This window comes from Poromitra crassiceps (genome assembly GCF_964638095.1).
Source record: "Poromitra crassiceps genome assembly, chromosome: 15".
Taxonomy (NCBI): domain Eukaryota; kingdom Metazoa; phylum Chordata; class Actinopteri; order Beryciformes; family Melamphaidae; genus Poromitra; species Poromitra crassiceps.
The window spans coordinates 1,181,862-1,209,361 of record NC_139634.1 but is presented as its reverse complement, the minus strand read 5'-3'; the positions used below and the strand labels follow the sequence as shown (position 1 = coordinate 1,209,361).

At 44.8% G+C, this 27,500-nt stretch overlaps 2 protein-coding genes and 1 pseudogene across 3 annotated transcripts in view; 1 reads left to right on the top strand and 2 right to left on the bottom strand.

Moving 5' to 3' along the window:
* Positions 1–12,979, bottom strand: part of nfkb1 (nuclear factor of kappa light polypeptide gene enhancer in B-cells 1) — a 54,928-nt gene extending 41,949 nt beyond the window's left edge. Inside the window, exons 1-5 of the mRNA XM_083652040.1 lie at positions 12,748–12,979; positions 9,845–9,888; positions 9,457–9,541; positions 3,838–3,878; positions 3,099–3,197 (exon numbers count right to left, since the gene is read on the bottom strand). Coding sequence (XP_083508166.1) covers positions 3,099–3,197; positions 3,838–3,878; positions 9,457–9,541; positions 9,845–9,888; positions 12,748–12,787 — 309 coding nt within the window. The 5' untranslated portion in view covers positions 12,788–12,979. The remainder of the gene's footprint in view (positions 1–3,098; positions 3,198–3,837; positions 3,879–9,456; positions 9,542–9,844; positions 9,889–12,747) is intronic.
* Positions 12,980–18,970: 5,991 nt separating this feature from the next.
* LOC310790363 (E3 ubiquitin-protein ligase RBX1 pseudogene) lies at positions 18,971–19,291 on the bottom strand (annotated as a pseudogene). Its single transcript has one exon. The product of its transcript is annotated as an E3 ubiquitin-protein ligase RBX1 pseudogene (transcript).
* Positions 19,292–21,515: 2,224 nt separating this feature from the next.
* The window catches only part of dgkq (diacylglycerol kinase theta), an 85,973-nt gene continuing 79,988 nt past the window's right edge, over positions 21,516–27,500 (top strand). The window contains exons 1-2 of the mRNA XM_083652047.1: positions 21,516–21,654; positions 23,288–23,603. Coding sequence (XP_083508173.1) covers positions 23,360–23,603 — 244 coding nt within the window. The 5' untranslated portion in view covers positions 21,516–21,654; positions 23,288–23,359. The remainder of the gene's footprint in view (positions 21,655–23,287; positions 23,604–27,500) is intronic.

Below are 27,500 nucleotides of genomic sequence, written 5' to 3'. Positions count from 1 at the left end.
TCGTTAGTTCCTTTGTCTTTTGTTCCTTCATCAGTGACCCAACATAATTCCACTCATGAGATTTTGACCTAATTTCTGACCGATTTTGACTTCTAAAAATCTCTTTGACGCCCCAACTGTATTTATGCCAGGGTGCCATAGCGCGCGCACACACGCACAATAAATAAATAAATACAAATTAGTGTTAATTTAATTTCTCTCTAATATTCTAGAGGCAATAGACAATTGTCTACCACTGATATTGTAGTTTAGGCCAAGACACAATATAGGCTCCTTGCTTTCCACCTCTCTGCACCTCCTTTCTTCTCCATTTTGGCACCATTGAACAGCAAGACCCGCCCCCCCGAGCTGGGGTCTCAGCAGCTTCTGACTGAAAAGTTAACTCATTCCTCCCTACCTGGCTGTCTGCAGCCTGCAATCTGCGCAACTAGGAACACTTATACATACTGGCCTGCTGTTCAGTGAGTGGCCTGGCCTGCACACACAAAAGAAAAGAAAAAATTGCAGGCCAGGCCATGCCAGGCCAGGCCGCCGGGCATCTGCCCGAAGCACCCGGTTATGCAGTCCACGCCTGCTGCTGACATGACTTTCTAGTGGGAGTCTGAGAAGAACCTGCTTGGTAGCTCTGTGTAAAGATAGCAGTTTCCTCTGTGGCTGTGGTGAGAAACCCATGGATGGAAGTTGCAGTTAACGTTAACTTAACAACCAGCAACACTTTGATGTTTACCTCCTTTGTGCATGGCTGCTTAATTCCGCCTCTCTCATGTTGCCACAACACAACGTCCCGGGTTCACCTGTAGGCTACTTCTCCATTGAAGCGGGTAGCCCCGCCCACCGTCATGAAGCTAGGCTTCACTCCAGGCACCCAACTAGGTTTCCAATAACAGTAGTGAGCGTGTGTGGGCTCATATTGTGTGAACCTTACATTATTTCTTAGCATATGAATTATTTTAAACTCGGCGCAAATGAATGACATGAAAATATTTATGAAACGAATTTGCATGACTTTTCCAAAAACGTTGTGGATTTCCCACCCATAACTTTTCCAGGTTTTTCATGACCGTACGAACCCTGGAGAGAGAGAGATACCTTAACAGAGGAGTAGGTCTTGGAGAGAGAGAGATACCTTAACAGAGGAGTAGGTCTTGAAGAGAGAGATATACCTTAACAGAGGGGTAGGTCTTGAAGAGAGAGAGATACCTTAACAGAGGAGTAGGTATTGAAGAGAGAGAGATACCTTAACAGAGGAGTAGGTCTTGGAGAGAGAGAGATACCTTAACAGAGGGGTAAGTCTTGAAGAGAGATACCTTAACAGAGGGGTAGGTCTTGAAGAGAGAGAGAGATACCTTAACAGAGGGGTAGGTCTTGAAGAGAGAGAGATACCTTAACAGAGGGGTAGGTCTTGAAGAGAGAGATACCTTGACAGAGGGGTAGGTCTTGAAGAGAGAGAGATACCTTGACAGAGGGGTAGGTCTTGAAGAGAGAGAGATACCTTAACAGAGGGGTAGGTCTTGAAGAGAGAGAGATACCTTGACAGAGGCGTAGGTCTTGAAGAGAGAGAGATACCTTAACAGAGGAGTAGGTCTTGAAGAGAGAGAGATACCTTGACAGAGGGGTAGGTCTTGAAGAGAGAGAGATACCTTAACAGAGGAGTAGGTCTTGAAGAGAGAGAGATACCTTGACAGAGGGGTAGGTCTTGAAGAGAGAGATACCTTGACAGAGGGGTAGGTCTTGAAGAGAGAGAGATACCTTAACAGAGGGGTAGGTCTTGAAGAGAGAGAGATACCTTAACAGAGGGGTAGGTCTTGAAGAGAGAGATACCTTGACAGAGGGGTAGGTCTTGAAGAGAGAGAGATACCTTGACAGAGGGGTAGGTCTTGGAGAGAGAGAGATACCTTGACAGAGGGGTAGGTCTTGAAGAGAGATACCTTAACAGAGGGGTAGGTCTTGAAGAGAGAGAGATACCTTAACAGAGGGGTAGGTCTTGAAGAGAGAGAGATACCTTGACAGAGGAGTAGGTCTTGAAGAGAGAGAGATACCTTAACAGAGGAGTAGGTCTTGAAGAGAGAGAGATACCTTGACAGAGGGGTAGGTCTTGAAGAGAGAGAGATACCTTAACAGAGGAGTAGGTCTTGAAGAGAGAGAGATACCTTAACAGAGGGGTAGGTCTTGAAGAGAGAGAGATATCTTGACAGAGGGGTAGGTCTTGAAGAGAGAGAGATACCTTAACAGAGGGGTAGGTCTTGAAGAGAGAGAGATACCTTAACAGAGGAGTAGGTCTTGAAGAGAGAGAGATACCTTGACAGAGGGGTAGGTCTTGAAGAGAGAGAGATACCTTAACAGAGGAGTAGGTCTTGAAGAGAGAGAGATACCTTGACAGAGGGGTAGGTCTTGAAGAGAGAGATACCTTGACAGAGGGGTAGGTCTTGGAGAGAGAGAGATACATTGACAGAGGGGTAGGTCTTGAAGAGAGAGAGATACCTTAACAGAGGGGTAGGTCTTGAAGAGAGAGATACCTTAACAGAGGGGTAGGTCTTGGAGAGAGAGAGATACATTGACAGAGGGGTAGGTCTTGAAGAGAGAGAGATACCTTGACAGAGGGGTAGGTCTTGAAGAGAGAGATACCTTAACAGAGGGGTAGGTCTTGGAGAGAGAGAGATACATTGACAGAGGGGTAGGTCTTGAAGAGAGAGAGATACCTTAACAGAGGGGTAGGTCTTGAAGAGAGAGATACCTTGACAGAGGGGTAGGTCTTGAAGAGAGAGAGATACCTTGACAGAGGGGTAGGTATTGGAGAGAGATACCTTGACAGAGGGGTAGGTCTTGAAGAGAGAGAGATACCTTGACAGAGGGGTAGGTCTTGGAGAGAGAGAGATACCTTGACAGAGGGGTAGGTCTTGAAGAGAGAGAGATACCTTGACAGAGGGGTAGGTCTTGAAGAGAGAGAGATACCTTAACAGAGGAATAGGTCTTGGAGAGAGAGAGATACCTTGACAGAGGGGTAGGTCTTGGAGAGAGAGATACCTTGACAGAGGGGTAGGTCTTGGAGAGAGAGAGATACCTTGACAGAGGGGTAGGTCTTGGAGAGAGAGAGATACCTTGACAGAGGGGTAGGTCTTGCGGTTCTTCTCGCTGGACGCTCCGGGCAGACCCCCGTGAGATGGACCTTCACAGCCGTACCTGAACCTGAACCCCCGCTGAGACACACACAAGATAACTCTGAATATGTACACTGTATTTCAATACACTATTACACAAAATAATAATCATATAATATTATTATAATTATATCTATATCTATATCTATATCTATATCTATATACATACATAACTCTCACCACAACATTCAAATGTTGCATTGGGGCTAGACTTTGGGGACAGTTCCATTGAAGTGAATGGGTAAGTAACTCCCCTGTAAGTGATGTTTGTGTAGATGGGCCATTGTATTTAATTGAGCAGTATTTTGGCATTATGTGACCTGTATACAGAATATAAATTATATTATATGGGGAGACATTTATTTTTGGTATCATTGTAAAGCAACAGCACAGTAAAGAGGATATTAAATAATATGTCTGTATAACTCCCCAATGGAGTTTTTTCTCTTCTTCCTGCAACTAACCGACTAATGAAAACTCTTCTCATGGACTAATCCATTCATAGACTAATAGGGGGCCGTAGCCGAGATGCCGGGCGACCATAAATGTGAATATTCTGCTTGTAAGCAGAGGTGTAACTACAGAGCCTGTTGTCAAGTTTTAGGAAGTGTTTTCTGCAACAGACTGCATTCAATTCCCTCATATTGAGCTGGGTTTAAGACAGGACAGGTGAGCTTACCTGCTTAGGCTGCTCGCTGATGGTCAGGTACGGTCCGTCCGCTGGAACAAAGAGACCAAATCTCAGCATGAACTTTCACACAGGCTTCAAATCACAGCATGAACTTTCACACAGGCTTCAAATCTCAGTATGAACTTTCACACAGGCTTCAAATCACAGCATGAACTTTCACACACGCTTCAAATCACAGCATGAACTTTCACACAGGCTTCAAATCACAGCATGAACTTTCACACAGGCTTCAAATCACAGCATGAACTTTCACACAGGCTTCAAATCACAGCATGAACTTTCACACAGGCTTCAAATCACAGCATGAACTTTCACACACGCTTCAAATCACAGCATGAACTTTCACACATGCTTCAAATCACAGCATGAACTTTCACACAGGCTTCAAATCACAGCATGAACTTTCACACACGCTTCAAATCACAGCATGAACTTTCACACAGGCTTCAAATCACAGCATGAACTTTCACACAGGCTTCAAATCACAGCATGAACTTTCACACAGGCTTCAAATCACAGCATGAACTTTCACACACGCTTCAAATCACAGCATGAACTTTCACACAGGCTTCAAATCACAGCATGAACTTTCACACAGGCTTCAAATCACAGCATGAACTTTCACACAGGCTTCAAATCACAGCATGAACTTTCACACAGGCTTCAAATCACAGCATGAACTTTCACACACGCTTCAAATCACAGCATGAACTTTCACACAGGCTTCAAATCACAGCATGAACTTTCACACAGGCTTCAAATCACAGCATGAACTTTCACACAGGCTTCAAATCACAGCATGAACTTTCACACAGGCTTCAAATCACAGCATGAACTTTCACACAGGCTTCAAATCACAGCATGAACTTTCACACAGGCTTCAAATCACAGCATGAACTTTCACACACGCTTCAAATCACAGCATGAACTTTCACACACGCTTCAAATCACAGCATGAACTTTCACACAGGCTTCAAATCACAGCATGAACTTTCACACAGGCTTCAAATCACAGCATGAACTTTCACACAGGCTTCAAATCACAGCATGAACTTTCACACACGCTTCAAATCACAGCATGAACTTTCACACAGGCTTCAAATGTCAGCATGAATGTATGTTGTGATGTGTGTAATGCATGTATGTTTAATTGTATTGATTGTTTGTACTTTAAATTGACGTGTATAAAGCTGTGTTGTATCAAATTGGAGAGACATGCTGTTGATGTTTGGTCTTCTGTAAAGCACTTTGTGATAAACCGCCTTAGAGATTCCATGCCGTACCAACACGAGGGTCGCAGGTTGGAGCACTAGCGCCTCCTCTGGTATGGGAGGGGAACTGGGGGCGATAGCGCGATCCTCGCACGCGCTGTGTCCTGCCGGTGAAACTCCTCGCTGTCAGGTGAAAAGAAGCGGCTGGCGACTGCACATGTATCAGAGGAGGCATGGTGCTAGTCTACAACTCTCCGCAGATCAGCAGAGGGGGGTGGAGCAACGAGCGGGACGCTTGGTTCTCCTGGGCGCCACGCTGCTGCAGCTTCCTGCGTTACGCCGTCTACCTGAACATCCTGCCTGCATGCAGCCACTTCCTCCCACATCAACACTCACTCACACTGCACAACCAACCATCTTCACATTCTCCTCCTGCTGAGATACTGTGAAAACATGGTATTTTTGCCTAAGGATATCATGCCGATATATATATATGATATATGTGATATATATATATATATATATATATATATATATATATATATATATATATATATCTATCTATATATATATATATATATATATATATATATATATATAGTGTGTGTGTGTATATATACCGTATATATATATATTGTGTGTATATATATGTGTATATATTATTATTAATTAATACACAGGACAAGATGTTACTATCCCTTGTGCCAAAATCCGAGGAAAAACACATTTAGAAGCCCAATCCAGAATAAAACAAGCTAACAGGCTAACAAACTAATAAACAAGACACAAATCACCAGTTACCTACCCTAGCCAACAGCAGTATGAAGCATGTCATTGGGGTTTTCAAGTGGGCACCTTCCTTCACCGACGTTTCGTTAAGTTAGGCCCACGACACCTCAAGAAGGCTTAACGGTGTAATCCAGCGTCCTGGAAACACCCCCCTCCATGCTACCACCGCACAACTGCATATTACCTCACTATCTAAGCCTAGCTATCCAGGTCGATTCGGTATGACATTCCTGACTACACCACCACTGTCAATGATTCAGCCCTGTTGATGCGGACCGTTAATCATGACCACCAACAAACAATCCCTAACTACACCACCACTGTCAATGATTCAGCCCTGTTGATGCGGACCGTTAATCATGACCAACAAACAATCCCTAACTACACCACCACCGTCAATGATTCAGCCCTGTTGATGCGGACCGTTAATCATGACCAACAACAAACAATCCCTAACTACACCACCACTGTCAATGATTCAGCCCTGTTGATGCGGACCGTTAATCATGACCAACAACAAACAATCAATCTGACCTTAGCGAGCTCCCCAGCTAGCATGTTTCCTCCTTATCCACAGCCATTCACTTGCTCGTTCTGCTGCCTGAGACATGTTGCTAACCGCATGTTTCAGGCTCCGTCCCCGAATGCCCAACTCAGTTAGTAAGGCAATAACGGACTTTGCCACAAAACCACGGCAGCCCACCTCTACAGGCCGCACTCGAGCCCTCCAACCTCGCTGCTCTGCCTCTGCTGCCATTTCAGCATACCTAGCTTTCTTGCGCTCATAAGCCTCCTCAACTCGATCTTCCCACGGGACTGTGAGTTCGATAAAATAAACTCTCTTCTCAACCTCAGACCACAGTAACAAGTCCGGACGTAGCCGGGTGCTAACTATATATGCTGGGATGACTAGCTGTTCATTCAAGTCAACCCTCATTTCCCAGGCTCCACCTACACTTAGCTGCCCTAACTTGTGCCTGACCTTAATTGGTCTAATCTTTTCTCCCTCACGTACAAATTTGATCTGTCTATTCTCTTTGCTAGCAACTAGAGAATTTACTTCTAGCCGCTTTTCCTCAACTGCAGCTGCCAAACATTTCAACACCTGGTTGTGACGCCAGGTGTATCGCCCCTGGGAGAGACTGACCTTACACCCTGACAGTATATGCCTCAATGTACATACACTAGAACACAACGGGCAGGCACCATCCTCGCCCAACCACTGATTTAAGTTCTGGGGAGATGGCAGCACATCATAAGTAGCCCCTAGAATAAATCTAATTCTGCTGGCCTCCATGCTCCACAACTCTCTCCACTTCAACTTTCTCTTCTCTACACTCTCCCAGTTCACCCACTGTCCTTGCTTTGCCTGCGACACTGCCTTAGTACATCTTACTGCCTCCTCTTGCCTATGTACTTCTTCAACTACCATCTTCCTCTTTTCTATTACTGATGCCTTGTTCCACACAGGTTTCCCTATGCACAACCCTAAGCCTCCACGCCCATGCTGCACCTGACCTATGATATCCCTGTGTCTAAGAGCTGACTGTGCTTGCTGTACTGCCTCCTTTGGGTTCCACTTCCTCCCTGTTTTAACTGTGGGCGCTACACTCCTAACCACTGGATCCTTTGACTGAGTCAGAGTCATTTCCAGTCTAACCTTAGCACACTTGAACTCCTCTGTCAGGCTAGATAATGGCAATTCCAATATGCCTTTCCCATATAAGGCTACACTGCTTAGGCAGCGTGGGACTCCGAGCCATTTTCTAATGAATGAGTTATATATACACAATATATATATACATATATATATATATATATATATATATATATATATATATATATATATATATATATATATATATATATAGTGTGTGTATATATATACACACACATATATTTGTGCGTGCGGTGTGGGGTGTCATGAACCAGAAACACTCTCAATCCATTTTGGCACCTTCAATTTCCAACATCTCTCTGAGCTTTACCAAGAACAGGCTGTTTCTATCGCCATGTCTTTAAGACTCATTAATATTAACGACCCCTCTGTTCTGATTGGCTAACCGTTTCAAGAGTGAAACGTAACACGCTGCAGCCCAGCGGCTCTCCGGTAATGAACGACGACCACTTAAAAAAAACACTTTGTTAGTCTATCATGATGATGTGATGACTGGCCAGTCATCGAGTGCTGTCCAGGGTGCTGAAGGCAGCAGCGCTCAAGTTCCATCCATTTGCGGGGGGCAGAATCCACGCCAGGATTTCCCGAGCGCCCGGCGCATTTCAAGGCTGGTTTACCGGCCAGCGGGAGGTAGCGGCCTATGAGAGGATGGTAGCTATCAGTCTGTAATGATCTGTGATTTCTTCCACCTGATGTCTGGCCTAGTTAACCTGTTGATTCACAGGCTGTCAGTGCTGAGACTTCATTGTACTGTACTACTGACACTGTCAACTCCACAGATACGCTCCTGTCTGTGCCTGTTCCAGTCTGATCCTCTGTTTGTATCGTCAGGTTACCAGCGAGCTAGGAACTGCCGGGTCGCACTTTGCTCATGTTCTGATTCTGAAAACCATTGACTTTGAAAAGCTAAATGTGACCCTGCTTACCCCCCTGTGTGTTGGAAGCCAGGGATGTGAACTTTGAGTTTATTATTAAGTTTTGGATCAGAAGAATTGGACCAGAGTGACTTTGCTCTTATTATTTCCTGGGAATCAAACCTGCAGCCGTTTGCCTTTTTGTTCCAACTTTGAGTCAGTAAAGAATTGAAAAGGTTCTTCTGTGTTCGTCTCCTGCCTTTAACAGCCATTACAGGGAGTCCTGCTTTACATGATGTGTTCTGGGACTTTGGACCCATATATAATTAGCCTCGACTCCAGCCAGGACTCAAGTACTACAACACACACTTCTCTCTGAGCTCACACCCAGAACCAGAACCGCCCACCTCATGTCTTGACTTCAGCCAGAAGCCCTCAGGAGAGCAACAGAGAAGTGAGAGTGGAAAGAAGCCGTGGGTTTGAGTCCCAAACTCACCGCAGCCTATCGATACTGTGACATCACCTGTGACATCACCAAACCCCTGTTTCACTTTACGCTGCTCAGACAGGAGGCAGCGTATCGACACTGTGACATCACCAAACTCCTGCCACATGGGCAGTGTTTACCTTCTCTCTCTGTTTTCCTCACGGAGAGAAATGCTCCCTTTCTCTGCCTGCAGAAACTCCGCCCCCGCCAGCTGCAATCATTAAGGCTCATTAAGGCTCTCTATGCGATTCTCCGTTAATGAGCGCATACTTAAAAAATAAAAATAAACAATAACAGCCGCCCCCGGAGCAGATTCTGCGTCTCCGGCAGAACTTCCGCAGCACCGTTGTGACGTAAAACGCGTCACAACGGAGCGCTTTGCCAGAGGATTAAATGGGAGATCTCCGTGAGGAAAACACAGAGAGAAGGTAAACACTGCCCATGTGCTTATATTACCAAGATTATGAATGATACAAAGTGGGTTGATTACCAGTAAAGCCCTCCTTTAACATTAAAATGAGATGAATTGATGGTGAGGTGGCCTTTACCATGATGAAGATGAAGATGAAGATGATGATGAAGGCTTACCTGTCCGCAGCGCTGTGGTTTGTGACATCGGGGGGAAGGGTTGAAACTCCCATAGTGGATCTATCATTATATTGTCAAGAAGCTGCTGCAAAACACACACACACACACACACACACACACACACACACACACACACACACACACACACACACACACACACACAGACACACAATGAGAAAACACAAATTCAGTATTCATGATGTGGAGACACACTTTGCCCAACAAAGGTTAAAAGCTAAAGGTTTCACTTTATTGGCCAAAATGCATTATTTACCAATTTAAACATTCACAAAAACATATTGTCTGTATTCTGATCATGTTGCGGTTGTGTTCCTCTTGTACTGGTTGGCCTTGGCCTTCAGCTGCTGGTTTAGTAGAGTGGGTTTACCTGGTGGTGAGTGGCCAGGTAGTGGTCGTCTCCTGCCATGGTGTCTGCCGACAACAGAAAAGACACGTTGTCACAGTAGTTCTCCCATCATATAACAGCTCATCGGCTGTTTGCTGTTTGATTATAATCACCCGTTAATTCATTTCAATCACCTGTTATTCTTCTACCAAGATGGTGGTGGTGGTGATGTAACAGAATATTATGGATATAGAACATGTCAGTTGTATCGTTGTAATATGCAGTGATGAAGTGATCAACCAAGTGGAGCTTAAAACTATGACTTCCAGTTGAAATACTTTATCAGGGTATATGCAGGAAGTTAAATTCAAGCCCTTTTAAGACTTTTTTAAAGACCTCAACGCCACTTTCGTCACATCAGCGATAGGCATCACGATACAATATTATATTGATTATTTGGACAACGGTATTGATATTTGCTGATATCACAGGCTGCCACGATATACGATATCAATTCAATTCAGGGGTCTGCAATTGATATGGGACGATCTAATTTTAACACAATCAGCGCAATAGACCTTATTCGATTGACGTCACTCACGTACGGGCACGCCCACCGCCGCCATATTGTCGACACAGCGCTGCAGCTTTAAGCGACAACCTATGTGGAGCAGCGTTTATAGGAAGCTAGCCGCCGTCAGCGTTACCTGTATCGTTCCAATTGTGTTCGGATGGTGACCTGCGTTAGGCATGGCTGTAGTAATGACAGCAATAAAGTCCCCGTGGTTTGTTTCTATCTCTACCGTCCACAGACGTGAAGGGAGCGAGACGGAGGATACGTCAGCAGCACAGGAGATGTGTGGATAGTTAGGAGAGACAGGTGAAACTTTCTGACAGCTCCTCACAGCAAAGTCTGTTCACCTCGTTCTTTTGTTTATTATTACAGGCATTAACGGCAGCATACAAACAACAACTGTGGGTTTTTTATTGCTGTCATTACCATCGCTATTTTGTAATGGAACAGAAATGACAATAAGGCTGTTACTAGTTGTCAGCGCTGTGTGCGCGCAGGACGGTATGTCAACAATATGGTGCCGTCCAGGGTTAGCGAATAAGGTCTACAGCTACAAAATTTAATACCTCTCAAATGGCAATTCAAACTTTTTAATACTTTTTAGGGGCCTTCATTTTCCCTAAATTGATTGATCAACTATTAATAGTTTTAAAGACCCCGTAGATACCGTTTATAAAAGACCCCGTAGATACCCTGTTTATAAAAGACCCCGTAGATACCCTGTTTATAAGTATTCATTTCTTTTTCCCTTTAATAGACCCGAGCGTCCCCAGTGGCTCACCTGGTAGAGTGCGTACCACAACGACTTCAAGCCCCTCTGCAGTCAGCTTTTCATACCAGCACAATACAATCATTGATGTTCTATGAAAACGTACGTCATCATTTGCACCAAAGAAATGAAATTGATGAGAACCAAAAGGTCATCGCCGCCTTGTTCCACCCATTATTCCATGAAGGAAAAAGCACAAATGTGGCACAAGGAAGCTCAGCAGCCCAAAAGTGAATCAGAAAAGAGAAAAAATGATACACGAATAGACAGGGGTGCAAAACACAACGCGTTTCAACCGTGACACATTCCGGGGTGCTTAGCGACTGTAGCTATGACAAGACTGTGTGTAACAATGAGCAGAAACCTAACTGTTAGCGGTGTTTCTAAATAGCGAGTTGAGAAAACCTGTATGTTTACTTGTTGAAGGTTGTGCTAACGAGAGAAACAACAAAACAACCCAATACAGCTAGCTGTTAGCCAGAGAGCTAGCATAACGGACGGGCTGTGCAGACTGCAGCGACCTTTTTTGCGTGTAGACGCCTGCTGTCGCCTGCTCGTCGCCTGCTGGTCGCTTGGTGCTGCAGCTTGATTGGCTGTCAGTGTCTTGCTGTCTGTCTTTCCATCTTGAATTGGTGGAATTCAAATTGGCCCCTCCTCTCGTCGCCGTCCGCCGCCGCCAGGTATCCCAGCATGCTTTGCAAGGCAATGAGCGATGTATCCAATACAAAATGAATGACCACCAACAACACCAGGCGTCTACACGCGAAAAAAAAATCGCTTATGTGTGCAGGGGCTGTCATTCTGTTCTCTTGAAGCAGAGAAGGCGACGCCAAACTCCACCTGGCAGAATGGTTCTCTGCTTGTCAACAAAGGAACATAATAAGATAGAAGATGAGTGAAACCCTAATGGGAGTCACAAGAGTCATTAGGATCCAGTCTTCAATTCGGCGTGTATAAAACTAACTGAACAACTCTTGGTTTAATAAATGTGAACTTTTAGGAGCAGTTCGCCCGTTATTTCCACTACTTCTTAGACCAAACTACCCAAATAAAACATGTCTGAAGTCATGCTCTACCAGATGTGCAAGTTTGGCCATAACCAAGACTGCAATTTGTGCAATAATCAAATAATCCACACTGTTACAGATGTTCATTTTACTGACTGGACCTAATGTACATGTATTATTACTATTCCTCACACTGCTGTATATAATATAATACCTCACATATCTCACTTCTTACTCAGTGGTGTACCTGATAATTAGGCACATGTGTGACACTTCATTGTATGACCTACCTAACTTCTATTGTATTGTTTTTATGGTTAATTACTATGATTTTTATCATGTCTCTATGTTTATAACCTGTGTGTGAGCAGCTGTAGCATGAATCAGTTTCCCCTCATGGATCAATCAAAGTATTTGTGATTCTGATCGGAGCTAACAGCTAGCAGGCAGGCTAATAAGGAAGTGAGTAGGAGCATAACAAAGCAAGTTGACACTGTTGCAGAGATCACGGTTACGTTCGTGTTAGCTATGCTAATTACTGAGCTATGCTATTGCTATCCGTCTTATCACACACGACACACGGGCGCTGTCTTACCGGGTTTTTGGTCGGGTGAAAGGTGTGATCCCCTCAACATGAAACCTCTTAGTGACAGACTCAGTCCTCCAGACTCAGCTCATTTGACCCAGGCAGCACATCTCTTCGCCATGCCCGTGCCGAACCAGACGATCCATGAACAGGAACTCGCGTTAAACCACATCAAAGCACGTCATGACGCGATCAACCCGCGTTATTACGGTTTATGACACGACGATAACGAGCTGCGAGTAGATAGATTGATATTTGTCCCGGACAAAAGCCAACAGCAGGTGACACCAACTTGGTCAGTTGTTCGTAAAGTTGACTTCCTTCCCCACTGGAAATTCCCTGTGACGTAGTTAACCTCGCGTCACCAGGCTCTTCTCGGCGAGAAAGAGCCTGGGCCTCCGTTCACAAGTGATATGTCACCCTGCCCGTTTCCGGCCTAGAGCCCCGCCCTACACAGGAAACAACAGCGGAAACAGCCCGTTAACTTGACAATTAGACACAACGAATCAGAAAATAAAACGGCAAACAACAAAACAAAAGATGGACGTACCGAACGAAGTTTTTGAAGGAGTTCTTGTAGAAACATTGCGGATTCACAATCTCACATATTTTAAGCCAATACAGAAGCTTTACTTTTCAAACAAATGGCCAGTTGATGGAATAGTTATAACGCTAGTTGTCTGTCCGCTGTTATTGATAATGGAGGATCAAGTAGCCTACACAACAGTTGAAGCATCTCTGCTGCCTGTGCTGGGAAAGACATGGACATTGATCATAAGATTTCACATGGCGAGTACTCCATTGTCTTTGGCTCTCCAGAAACCTTCCTCGGCAGTTAGAAATGTGCTAACGCTACTATACAACTTGTGTTGTTGTTCTTTTCAGGCTCTAGCTGCTAACGTAACCTCGCCGCGTCAAGCTAACGGCAACAAAGACGTTTTTTGGCGCACTTATTTCCGGTGTTGTTTCCTGTTTCCTTGGTTTACGCCCCCATGACAAAAAGCGGGGTGGAAGGTGCCCAGACCAGACTAGACGTAGTTGCTTCAGCCAGAGAGGGCGTAAAAAACGAAGAGGTCGTCTCTCTCTTACTTTTTTTCTTTTTACAAATTTATTTACACAATACGAAAATACAGGTGCACAACATAGAGGTTACAAGACAACTGTTTGAGCTAAAGCAAAGGCCATTCAACATAATACATACAGAAAATACAAAAAGGAAGGAAAAGAAAGGGAGGCATATGAGAGACTAGATAAGGTTACAAATCAAATTCAATAGACAAGGCTTTAGTTTTCACAGCTTTAGAGTTTGTGCATTAGTGTATCCAGGTATGCTTTTAAGTATGCCTTGAAGACAGTAAGATTAGGTTTCTGCTTTGCAAATTTGCTGGCATGTATATGGAATTTTGACAATAGAGAAATGAGGTTGAAGACATATTTTTTAGAGTGGATTTCATCAACAGTACAAATACAGTCCCAAAAAAGGTGAGTTTCTGTTTCATCAACAAGGTGACAGAAGGAACAAAGAGGGTCAATGTTTAGTTTGTATTTTACAATAACTGAATTGACAGGATAACTAATGCCTGTGCAATATTTTCAGAGATACTTCTCTTTATTAGAGACAAAGAATTTTCTAGGTAATAACCAATTATTTTCCCAATCTATGTCGAGATACGAGTTGTTCCACACAAATATACACGCAGGTCTACTGAAATGCTCCCTCTGAATTAGTTCTCTTATACATTTGTTATCAGTTTTGTTTACTCAAAAAGGGATCTGAGTTTCCTACAGTATGTATACATCTGGTAAGGTAGAAAGATGTATAATACCTCTGGTTCTAGATTACATCAAAGCTCTAATGCCTGATGGAATAGCATCAAAAACTATTGCATATTCTCTAGGAAGTACAGGGATATTACATTCTAATAAAAATTATCTATAAGTAAACATGATCCTCCTCGTTAAACAGCTGACAGACAAGCAGTTATAGCATTATCAACCCCATTTTTAAGAAAGAATGACTTACCCAAATTTTTACTTGCCTAAACAACAGCCTACAAACGTCATCAAGAAGCACCACAGCTAAATACATAAAATAAATAGGTAAAAGTATTTTTTTTTCTGCTGCCGCTTTGTTTTTCATAATGATTTGTGGTACAGTGATAGTTCTCAAAAACCGGCGGGGGGGGGGGGGGGGGGGGGGTCTTAATACATTTACATTTATGGATAAAGAATACCTAAAATAATTAATCTATACGAGGGATCAGCCGAGCAGCATTTTGGTAAACAAACCGCGTCACTGGGTGGCAACGGGAATGGAACCCTATGAAGCCCAAGTGCATGGCGTGAGGCTTGAGTGTCCGACTCTAGCCGGCTAACTCTGTTTACATTTTAAAAACTGCTGTTATACATCTGACTCTTGAGCTAATTCTGCTCTCACTCAGAATGTCAAAATATAAGCGATGTGATGTATAGTTTTTGAGATATTAACGTTTGTTTGACACAACTCATACTATTAACTGCCACGGGTTCCGCATTTCTGGGTGGCAAGTGACGTCACGCTGATTTGTCCTATTCAACAACAATTCTGTACTTTTATCCTCCATTATGATTCCAAATATCATCAAATATCATTTCTGTTGAACGGGGCGAGAGAAGGGATTTTGGATTCTGCCACGCCACAGCCTTTTATGCCCACTCTTGAGGGGATGACATCCAATAATGCTAAATCAATACTTAGTTTAGTTTATTTTGTTCATTTTCAATTGACACAACTGAAATACACATGTAAACTAGAAAAGTGCACACACTCAGTAGAGTGCAGATCTCCGCCAGGCACCGTTACTACGCCTAAAGCCCAATTTATGGTTCGTTTATGGTTCTGTCTCCAATTGAACTTATCTGTTTCACCATTCCTCTCAATGTTGTTCACAGATTTGCTGACCTTTATGCTGAGACCTTTTATCATCAGCGATGTCATCAGACTAAAACCAGACAAGAAGATGTTCTCCATATGCTCACCTGGAGTTTCCTCCATAAGAACCTCCACTAAAACATACAAGAACATGTTCTCCATATGCTCACCTGGCGGTTCCTCCATAACAACCTCCACTAAAACATACAAGAACATGTTCTCTCTATGCTCACCTGGAGTTTCCTCCATAACAACCTCCACTAAAACCAAACAAGAACATCTCTCTATGCTCACCTGGAGTTTCCTCCATAAGAACCTCCACTAAAACCAGACAAGAACATCTTCTCTCTATGCTCACCTGGAGTTTCCTCCATAAGAACCTCCACTAAAACCAGACAAGAACATCTTCTCTCTATGCTCACCTGGGGTTTCCTCCATAAGAACCTCCACTAAAACCAAACAAGAACATCTTATCTCTATGCTCACCTGGAGTTTCCTCTATAAGAACCTCCACTAAAACCTGACAAGAACATCTTATCTCTATGCTCACCTGGAGTTTCCTCCATAAGAACCTCCACTAAAACCAGACAAGAACATCTTCTCTCTATGCTCACCTGGGGTTTCCTCCATAAGAACCTCCACTAAAACCAAACAAGAACATCTTATCTCTATGCTCACCTGGAGTTTCCTCTATAAGAACCTCCACTAAAACCAGACAAGAACATCTTATCTCTATGCTCACCTGGAGTTTCCTCCATAAGAACCTCCACTAAAACCAGACAAGAACATCTTCTCTCTATGCTCACCTGGGGTTTCCTCCATAAGAACCTCCACTAAAACCATACAAGAACATCACCACCCACCTGACCAGTGATGAGTCGACAGACATAAGATGGTCCCCGCCCGTGCTGTAAGCTGCCCACTGCTCTTGGCTGCTCCCCAGAGGAACATGCCTTGTATTGGTTAAAGGCAGAGACTGCATTCCACCAGACACCGTTAACGAGATAACTTTTTAAAAACATGACTAGTTTAGGGGGTCCTAAATTCCTTCCCCCGGAATTGCTACCTATCATAAGGGAGGGAAACAATTTACAGACCAGAAAATAAGACAATAAGAAAAATTTTCTTATTGTGGAGTGATTCATCTTTTTACACACACACAATCTTTGGTGAAGGGTAAGCTTTGACCTATTCACCTTCTGCCTCCTGCTGGTTAGACACAGCAACACACCCAGGATCAAGTTTAATATCAAGAATACTATCTAGGACTTTTCAATGCAATATGGTATATAATGGTTAATAAATTCAATAATTCTAATCTCCCAGTCTCACACTTTTATCTAGATCTACAGTTTCAGAACTTTATAAGATCTCATATAGGCTGTCTACATTTGCAGACATACCACAACATAATGCATTTGAAATGATCATTAATATTAAACCAGGATGTAGAAGAGCAGTGTCTATTTTATATCAGACACTTGTTCATCAGGAAGTAGTCTCGCTTGCCAGACTCTCCCAGCAAAGGGGCGCAGGAAGTAGCTGACACAGAGAGGTTCTGTAACAGAACTGAAATAGGAGTGAGTGCCGCTCGCTGAGGAATCTTGGTAAACATGTCTTAGTAATATTCACGTTGCTCAGTAAATGTGAGACATAATCTGATACAATGTAAAGTAGGCTAATACATAGGTTACACTATTCAAAAGTCAAAGTATCCCAATGTATCAGCATTATGTAACAATTAAGTGTGTAAGACTGAAGATGGTAGGTACTGTAGGTACCCTTATACACCAATTCTGGACATGCCCCAACCTCCACTCATTCTGGTCTTCTTTATTTGATTTTTACTCTGCCAAATGACGTAATGTACTCAAACGCATTTGACAAACAATGGGAGCCAGACCCCCTTGTGGCCATTCTGGAGTCTACAAATTACATTGCTATGAACCCCGGCAGTGACAAATTGCAGGTGTATTATTTGGGTAGCGTGCTGGCCAACAAACATTTACGATGTTGGAAGTCTGATGCTGTATCTTCATCTGAGATGTGGTTGAGAGAGTTGGGTGAGATCCTTCATTTGGAGAGGCTGTAATCAAGATTGCAGGAAGGAGCAGTGTTGGATAAAAGGCATGGAGACCAGTGTTGAGTCACTTAAAGGGTCTGAAGGTGAAGGTGAGGGTTGACTTGAATATGGTGTAACAGTGATGTAGCTATGTGATTTATTCTTTTTTTTTCTTTCCCTGATCTGTTGGTTTAGTCTCTATTCTCTAACCCCCCCCCCCCCCAGCATAAATCTCACCCTTGTAGGATGTAAAATCTGTCAAAAGAAAACTACGTTCTAAGCCGCATATTGTTGTATATATATATGATTGCTTGATTACATATCAATGTGGACTGTACTCACTGATGCCTTGCAATAAAAATATTCTTTAAAAAAATCAATCATTCCAAACAAATTCAAAAAAACAATTTAATTGAGTCGTTTGCTGGCAAAAAATCTCATCACTTTCAATCGAAGTCAATTACACAAACACAAGATCTCAACTTTAGAAACATTTTCAAGCCATCAGAGTAAATCAAAAAGAACACGCTCAACTCGGAAATAATATTAACTGGGTGCTGGATCCTAAAGAGTTCAAATGATAAAGAAAGATAAGGACAGCACTCCAAGTTAAAATAATTTATTGCCACACGTCGTGTGGCAATAAATTATTTCCTTATCTTTCTTTATCAAGCCATCAGAGTACAAGTCAGAGTCAAGTCACCAGAGCCCCAATTCAAGTCTCAAGTCTTCTCTTCATACCTCATGTCGAGTTGTAACTCAAAGTTTTGTGGGGATATAGAACTGTATGACATCATCGACGACCTGCCCACTTTCTTTTTCTTTCTAGTGGCCATGACATCATCGGAGACCTGGCCACTTTCTTCTTTTCTTCTTTGACATACGGACGGACATACAGACAGACTCTCTTGTAGACACCTCGGTCCTAGTGGCCACACTGTAAACATAAGACTAGGCAAAACCTAGTATATGTCAGACAGCAGTATCGGATACTGGTTGCTCTGATCTCTGATGATGTCGCCTCCCGTGCTGATATCATCTGATACTTCCTCAGCGTTATGAGTCAGTCAGAGACAGAGACAGATTTAGGGTGGTGCAGTGGCAGCATCTGCCTGGCAAAAATAATTGTTTTCCTGCTAACCTAAAATAAAAGTCACGGGCAAAAATGAGAGAAAAGTCTCGACATAAGATGGGGTCATAGTCAGGAGTGGAAAAGCAACAGTGTGACACTTGCAGACGGCGTAGAAGTGGTGTGACACCTAGTGGCCATATTTCTGAAACTCCCACTCCCTGTTGTCCAGAGGACACACCTGTCTGGTTTTCAGCCAGCGAGAAATACAGTGGAAATGGAATGCATGATTGCAGACTCCCCAGGCCACAGTGCACTCCTCGCTGGTGGCAGAGGCTTGGTTGGCCTGGCACTCTATACACAGGTCCATGATGTGGTTTCGACAGATAGCACAGTTGTCCACGACGATGTCCCAGGCCCACAACGCCACGGCATTCCACTTCTTCACTTCAAAACGCTTCTTGCATGCTCTTGTGCTGCTCGGGGTTTCAACGTCCATCGCTTGTGCCATCTTGACCGGAGATCATCTCCTCCCTCCACCACCTATTATAGTAAGATTATATTGCTCGAGTGACATCACTGGTGACATCACTCACTGATGTCATCACCCACTGAGGCATCACAATTGCTCGAGTGACATCACCAATAAACAGTCGGTAACATCACTGATGATGGCACACTGTCTGACATCATCAGTTACAAATCACACACAGAGCATTGTGATGTCATCGGTGATGTCATCAGTGACGATGTCATCGGTGATGATATCATCAGTGGTGTCATCATGATGATGTCATCAGTTATGAGTAATCTGTGATGATGTCATCAGTGATGTCACTGGAGCAATTGTGATGTCATCAGCCCCTAGTGGCCACGGCGTCAAAACCTGATTGCAGTAGGAAGATTCCTATTAAATGAGATAGTTTCAGATTGTGTCACTTCATTCATTGTCACTGGAACACACTGATGATGTATGCAGCTGTGGCCCTGTCTCCAAGACAAATAAAGAAAACCTTGACCTTGACCTTGACCTTGACCTTGATCCTGCAGTGGTTCTCAAAGGGGTCTGGGGACCAAAGGGGTTCCATGGGGTCCCCAGCAAAAAGGATAATCATATATTTTCACTATAATTCCAACCAACATTGACAGAATGTATGACTATTTTGGTCATGTCTTTCATACACTTTCTATAATAGAATGTCTAAAAGTGTGAGGACCCTCCCTCTCTGGCAGGAGCCAGGTGTTGAGGTCGTTATGCTGATTGGGTGCACCTGGGCCCGGTGCACTCATTGGGCTTATGACACAGCAAGCACAATCACATTTTCTCTCGAAAATGTAGCCTTTACAGTCCAGTTTAAACTACCAATCTAATCGCACAGCAGGAGGAGATATAAGAGGATTTTTAAGCCTGAGACCTGAGATGTGGATTGGGCAAAATGGGCTGTGGAAGGAACTGGAGGGGAAAGGGAAGGAAAGGAGAGCAAAAGAGCAGGAGGAGTCAGGAGATGAAAGGTAGTCTGTGAACAATCAAAATGTGTTTCATGACAAAATGAAGTAAACATGGGCATGATTCAAACATGTGTTGAGTATCCTCGAAAGAAGATTTGTTGAGATTCGGGACTACATGTTGGGACCATTTATTATACAGTCAGTGGTTGGGAGGAGGGATGAAGAGAGGGAGAAGAGGAGGCAGGAGAAGGAGAGAAGGCTATAGGGAAGGAGAGGAGGAAGGAAATCAGTGTGTGTGACTCTGCTGGGCGGAGCTCCTGGCTGTGTCTGTCTCTAGGAGGAAGAAGGAACCAGAATGCAGCGGACGCTTCTCTTCCTCCGTGCTGCTGTGTGAACACTTGTTGATCCGCTTTGACTTCCAGCATCCCAGCGGGGTTTAGACCCTCTGGCACCTGGCCGACCGCCTCCTCATCCCGGTCAGACCTGCCCGACTGACCGCCGGGGTGTTTACTGACCGCACACTGCAGGCGCACTGACACATCATCCATCCAGCCACCAGCTAGTAGCTTCCATTCTGCTGCCAACCAAGCCGCCTGTCTGGTCAACTCCTCATCCACATCTATACAGGATCGATATTTCAGTATCGATCGGAGTAGCCTATAAGCAACCAGGCAGAGAGGGGAGATCCACACCGCTGGATGGCAGCGCTGCGCCCGGGTGGAGCGACTCTGATCTCGGCGTGGTGGCGTGGTGACTCTCCGCCGCGGGTCGGTGACGTGATATCGGATCGGAACAGGGTGCAGAATTAACTTTTTGTGTCCACCGGCTGAATGTTGACATTTGACCAACCACTCAAGACAAGAGATTAGCGCTGTGTTTTGACTGCTGGTGGTGACTGAAGCTAATAACAGCCAGCTTTGTGCCCTGGCTGCAGACAGATTCCTCCCAGCAGCGGTAGCAGCAGGTCTGGGCTGGTCCAGCTGGCTGCACCTTCCTGTATTTCAGGATTTGGGTCATTCGCTTCCCACTTCTTCCCAGGCGGGGAGCGGAGCTCCCTCCGTGACGCGCACCGAGGAGCACGGTGCTGCGCCGCTGGGTGGTACCGCTGCACGACCGGGGGGGGGGGGGGGGTTCCACGCCACGGCGTCATTTCCCTTCCAGAGAAGTGAGCCCGTTTACCGCCCCGGGTCACAGAGGAGTCGCGACCGGGTTGCATGCTCTCTCGTTGCTCTGGATATATTATTTCTGGATCTGTGGTAATTGGCTTTCCAGGCGGGGGGAAGCTCCAGGGCTCACGCCGCCCACAGCGCCCTCTGCGCTGGCCTGCGCCGCTGGGTGACACCGCTGCGTTGTGACCGCTGGGATGACTCTCCTGCACCGGGTCTGAAGCTGCTGTCCCCCCGCTGCCCTGGTCCCTGTCTGTCGGTGAGTGTAAAATCATCTATTCTACAAACAGGGGCGGTTTTAGGATCACAGACCTTTAGGGGGGCTCAGTCCCTCAGTGAAAATATCCCGGACCTTAGACCCCCTAAGGGGGTCCGGGGGCATGTGTAGGCTACATTTAAAAGTAAACATGAATCAATCTGGTGGGTTAGGGTTAGGGTTAGTAATATCTATTATATAATAATCTGGTGGTGCACTTTGAGAGCAAAATGAAGAGGCTAGATCTATTATGAAGAACTACACACATCGCAGTTCATCATTGCCGAGATCACAGTTTGCTAAAGACTGTTCAAATGTGAAAGTGATTATGTTCACGTAGGCTGTTTGAGTATGGAAAAGATCATGCGCTCTCTCCCTCCTAGTCTTCAGAACATCTCTCTCCCTCCTAGTCTTCAGAACATCTCTCTCTCTCCCTCCTAGTCTTCAGAACATCTCTCTCTCTCCCTCCTAGTCTTCAGAACATCTCTCTCTCTCCCTCCTAGTCTTCAGCACATCTCTCTCCCTCCTAGTCTTCAGAACATCTCTTCAGAACATCTCTCTCTCTCTCTCCCTCTTAGTCTTCAGCACATCTCTCTCTCTCCCTCCTAGTCTTCAGAACATCTCTCTCTCTCCCTCCTAGTCTTCAAAACATCTCTCTCTCTCCCTCCTAGTCTTCAGCACATCTCTCTCTCTGTCTTCAGCACATCTCTCTCTCTCCCTCCTAGTCTTCAAAACATCTCTCTCTCTCCCTCCTAGTCTTCAGCACATCTCTCTCTCTCCCTCCTAGTCTTCAAAACATCTCTCTCTCTCCCTCCTAGTCTTCAGCACATCTCTCTCCCTCCTAGTCTTCAAAACATCTCTCTCTCTCCCTCCTAGTCTTCAGCACATCTCTCTCCCTCCTAGTCTTCAGAACATCTCTCTCTCTCCCTCCTAGTCTTCAGAACATCTCTCTCTCTCCCTCCTAGTCTTCAGAACATCTCTTCAGAACATCTCTCTCTCTCCCTCTTAGTCTTCAGCACATCTCTCTCTCTCCCTCCTAGTCTTCAGAACATCTCTCTCTCTCCCTCCTAGTCTTCAAAACATCTCTCTCTCTCCCTCCTAGTCTTCAGCACATCTCTCTCTCTGTCTTCAGCACATCTCTCTCTCTCCCTCCTAGTCTTCAAAACATCTCTCTCTCTCCCTCCTAGTCTTCAGCACATCTCTCTCTCTCCCTCCTAGTCTTCAAAACATCTCTCTCTCTCCCTCCTAGTCTTCAGCACATCTCTCTCTCTCCCTCCTAGTCTTCAAAACATCTCTCTCTCTCCCTCCTAGTCTTCAGCACATCTCTCTCCCTCCTAGTCTTCAGACCATCTCTCTCTCCCTCCTAGTCTTCAGAACATCTCTCTCTCTCCCTCCTAGTCTTCAAAACATCTCTCTCTCTCCCTCCTAGTCTTCAGAACATCTCTCTCCCTCCCTCCTAGTCTTCAGCACATCTCTCTCTCTCCTAGTCTTCAGAACATCTCTCTCCCTCCCTCCTAGTCTTCAGCACATCTCTCTCCCTCCTAGTCTTCAAAACATCTCTCTCTCCCTCCTAGTCTTCAGAACATCTCTCTCTCTCCCTCCTAGTCTTCAGCACATCTCTCTCTCTCCCTCCTAGCCTTCAGCACATCTTGGGGGAGGCTGAGACAGGAGTGTGTGTTAGCTGTCGGGACGGGGAGGCACCGCGGACATGGCAGACTGGAGCCGAGCGCCTGTGGACCCGGACGCCTTGGACAGCCGCACTGCAAGCCCCCTGTCTGGGAAGAAGAGGCCCCAGCAGCAGCAGCAGCAGCAGTCCCCCGGTGGCCCCCGGCCCAGCAGGTACCAGACCCCCGCCCCGGGTCACTGCTTCAAGAAGGTCACCCTGACCAAACCCACCTTCTGCCACAGCTGCAGTGACTTCGTCTGGGGACTGGTGGGCTTCCTGTGTGAAGGTAAGCCTAGTGCAGTGCCTCTCAACCTGGGGGGGGGTCGCAAGATAATTTTGGGGGGTCGCGGGGTGGCTGCCCAAAAATGGATTTTTTTATTTTTTATTTATTTTTAGATTTATTTTTCCATTATATCTCCCATGCAAATGATATAGTGTAGTCATATAATCAATTTGAGTGAGATAGTGAAATGAGTGTGTGAATGCATCGTGGAGCCGGCAGTCATCTTGTGTGGCAGCAGACTGACTCTGGCACTCAACAGGTGCAGCTAATTAACTACTATGCCTGACAGGCTCCAAACACGGTGGACGGTGGAGGTCACGGTGGACGGTGGGGGGCGCGGACCCCAAACATATGTTTTTGGGGGGTCCCGGCTCAAAAAGGTTGAGAACCACTGGCCAAGTGCACCACATGGCAGAGTCCTTCTCAACCTTTCTCATATCAAGACTCCACCAAAGTCCACATGAGGACCGACCGCACACCACAATCTGATGAGACACTGGCCCAATCCCAAACCAGCCCCTATCCCCTAACCCTATCCACTACCCCTCCGTTTGCGTGTTCACGCGGAGGTCCGCCATATTAAGGGCCGTCCCAAACCAATTCCTACTGAGTGCAGGCGGCTTGTCAAACCCTTAAACAGCGAGTCTGCACTGGTGCAGGCTCGCCGACGGTTGCTGCAGAAACTACGTCCGGAGGAAACATCATTCAAGTGTAAGTTAGTTCCGTCTACTTCTTCCAAGTATTTTAGATCAAACACGTACCTTTATTTCCCTCACAGTGACTTTACATCTCAAACTAAATCATGGAATATGTCGAGTTATTAGTCCACAATTGAGAGGGTATAGGCTACTGTATTCAAGACAAAGTGACTAAATGAGAGCTAAGCATAGACCTAATATAAACACAGTCAAGAGCGATGCGAATATACGGCACAAAATTGCGATGCGAGTTTTGACCCACCTGTCAATCCACAGATGTGTTCCGACGTGTCGGAAGCGAATTTCTGAAAAATCGAAAAAATAAACACCGCAATAACGCTCAGTGAAAAGGACTTAGAAGCTTTATTTTGTAGCCCATGTGTGTCTTTTTCATATTTGTGGATGGTTATTAATTAAAAAATATATACATTTTGTGTGTAGTCTAAAACATGTCTATGCATAGACAACATTATCCTGGGCTAAATGAGAGCTAAGCATAGACATAACGTTAAAATCTTGTGCTCAGATAAATTACCTTTTATGCTAACGTGGAGGACTTCTCTAGTGTATATGTTTGTATTTACTGCTAATTATTCATTTTAATAATGTATTTACTGCTTGGTCTAAAATAGGTCTATACATTAGCCGGCTATATGAGAGCTAAATCATAGACGCCCCGTTGAAATCACGTCTATTGTGGAACAGCATGACACAGGCAACGCGTCTGTCCATCTCCATGGTGACGGCTCCTTCCTGTTTCCGGTAAGGTAGCGAGGGCGTCTCACTTGTTCGGCTTCTCTTTTATGCCTCTCCCCTTAATCAGCAGTGCCCTCTACAGCTGCGAGTGGAACTCCATTTGGAGTTCCAAGTTTTAATATTTCTCGGGTGAGGATGTAACATATGTGACCAGTTTATCAGAATAACGCCTATTGGAAATCTTTAACGAGCAGCAAGGACGGGGAGCGCTGAGTGTGCTATCTGTCAAACCCTACTGTAGTTAAGCTACACTGGCAGTGAGAAAACACTGTCGACGTGCTTTTGTAACATAACGTTAAATGCCGACCGGGTACAGCCATCGGCTCCTCGCAGCAGTAACGTTATGAACATGTAACTGAAGTTGGTCGCAGTGTAGCTTAATTCTGAATGTTGCCAAACTTCATTCATACTGACATTTTATTTTGTAAATGGTTGCCAACTCGCGTGTGCAGGCACGTCAGAGATTCTGAAATGAGCCGTGTCAAAGCGATTACATGGAACTCAAGATTCAAGATTCAAGATTCAAGATTTTTATTGTCACTCCATGGTACAAGTATCACGTGTGAAATTCTTGTGCTGTGGACTCCGTTTACAACATAGTACAAATGTAGGCATATGAGTGCAAAAACAACAAGAGACACAACAAGCAATAAGGCAGTATAGTGATAAGACAAGTCAGAGACAGTGGCATATTCACTGCACATAGGTGCACATGTCGTGTGCATACTTTAGCCGTGCTTAAACATTTTAAATTCGGCGTATTTGACATATAGGTGCAAATAGCACATTCCTTATTAAACATACAATTAAACTCTGCGTTTTAGATTCGGCGTATTTGACATACGGGTGCAAATAGCATATTCCTTATTAAACATACAATTAAACGTTAGACATACGTAATGGTAGCAGCTACAGTACGGTACAGTACGGCTACTACACTATTTGTGTATGTTAAGGAGTCTCGTGGCCTGCGGGAAGAAACTGTTCCTCAAGCGATTTGTGCGTGCTTTTGGAACCCTGTATCTTCTCCCTGAGGGTAGCAGGGAGAACAGGCTGTTGTGGGGATGGTTTGTGTCTTTGATGATCTTCAGGGACCTCCTGAGGCACCGCTGTTTATACAGAACGATCAGCGGGGAGCGTCACCAACAATTCCACTCTGGAAGGTGGTTTCAAAATGTGTCGTTGCCTAAGCCCAAATTCGCCGTCGCCGTCTAAAAGAGAGGCACTAACAATAAAATAATTCCCCGTCACCATAGGAAACCGTCCTCGTGTAAAGTGCCCCTCAGAACCAAATCTGAAAATATCTTTATTGTCAGATTAGATTTAGTCCAGAGCTCCATGACTGTCTGTACAGAGAGGAGGATGACTCTGTCCAACAGACTCAGATCAGAGAGAGGAGGAGAGGAGAGGAGGAGAGGAGGAGAGGAGGAGAGGAGGAGGACTCTGTCTAACAGACTCAGGTCAGGGAGAGGAGGAGAGGAGGAGAGGAGGAGAGGAGGAGAGGAGGAGGACTCTGTCCAACAGACTCAGGTCAGGGAGAGGAGAGGAGGAGAGGAGGAGGACTCTGTCTAACAGACTCAGATCAGGGAGAGGAGGAGAGGAGGAGAGGAGGAGGACTCTGTCTCACAGACTCAGGTCAGAGTAACCTTGCGTCACCAGGCTCCCTCTCTCTGAGGGGAGAGAGCCTGGCATGAGTTACTACAGGCAGGAAGACAGATGAAGACCCGCCCCCGTCTTCCTGGCCTGTGCTGCAGTGTTTTCGTTCCGCCACAGAAATGCAACAGTAGGCAGTCGCTACGAGTTAGAGAAAAAATAAGAAGCATGAACATACCAGCAGGGAAGGAAATTATTGTTTTATTGTTTTATTATAATTGTTTTATTGTTTTATTATCAGCCACCGCCGCTGTTTGTATTGTTTTATTGTTTCTATTGATTTTATGGTTTCTACTGCTTTTATTGGTTTTATTATGTTTCTATTATGTTTTTTATTATTGATTTATCTTTTCTATTACTCTGTGCACTTTACTGATCGCTGTGCACTTTAATGCTACCTTGCACACTTATCGGTCACTGTGTGTTACAAACAAGGTTCCTGACGTTTCACTTAGCCTTTTATTTATTCTCAACTACACGCATGTAACATGTTAACATGTCACTTGTGTTGTTCTTGTCTGTGTCTTTATCTGTATGCCTTATCTGCTGCAACTCAATTTGCCCTTTGGGACACTAATAAACTTGAACTTGAACTTGAACTTGAACTTGAACATACCAAACGAAGTGTTTGTTTTTAGCTAATGCTAGTTACTCGCGTCGCCCATGTTTTCTAAACGGAACGCAAGAATTGAGCGGAATATTTTTCCTGGAGCACAGCATGGTCTTCCACCCATATAGCCGGTAAACTCTGAGCGAGGTTTTCTGTCCAACAGACTCAGGTCAGAGAGAGGAG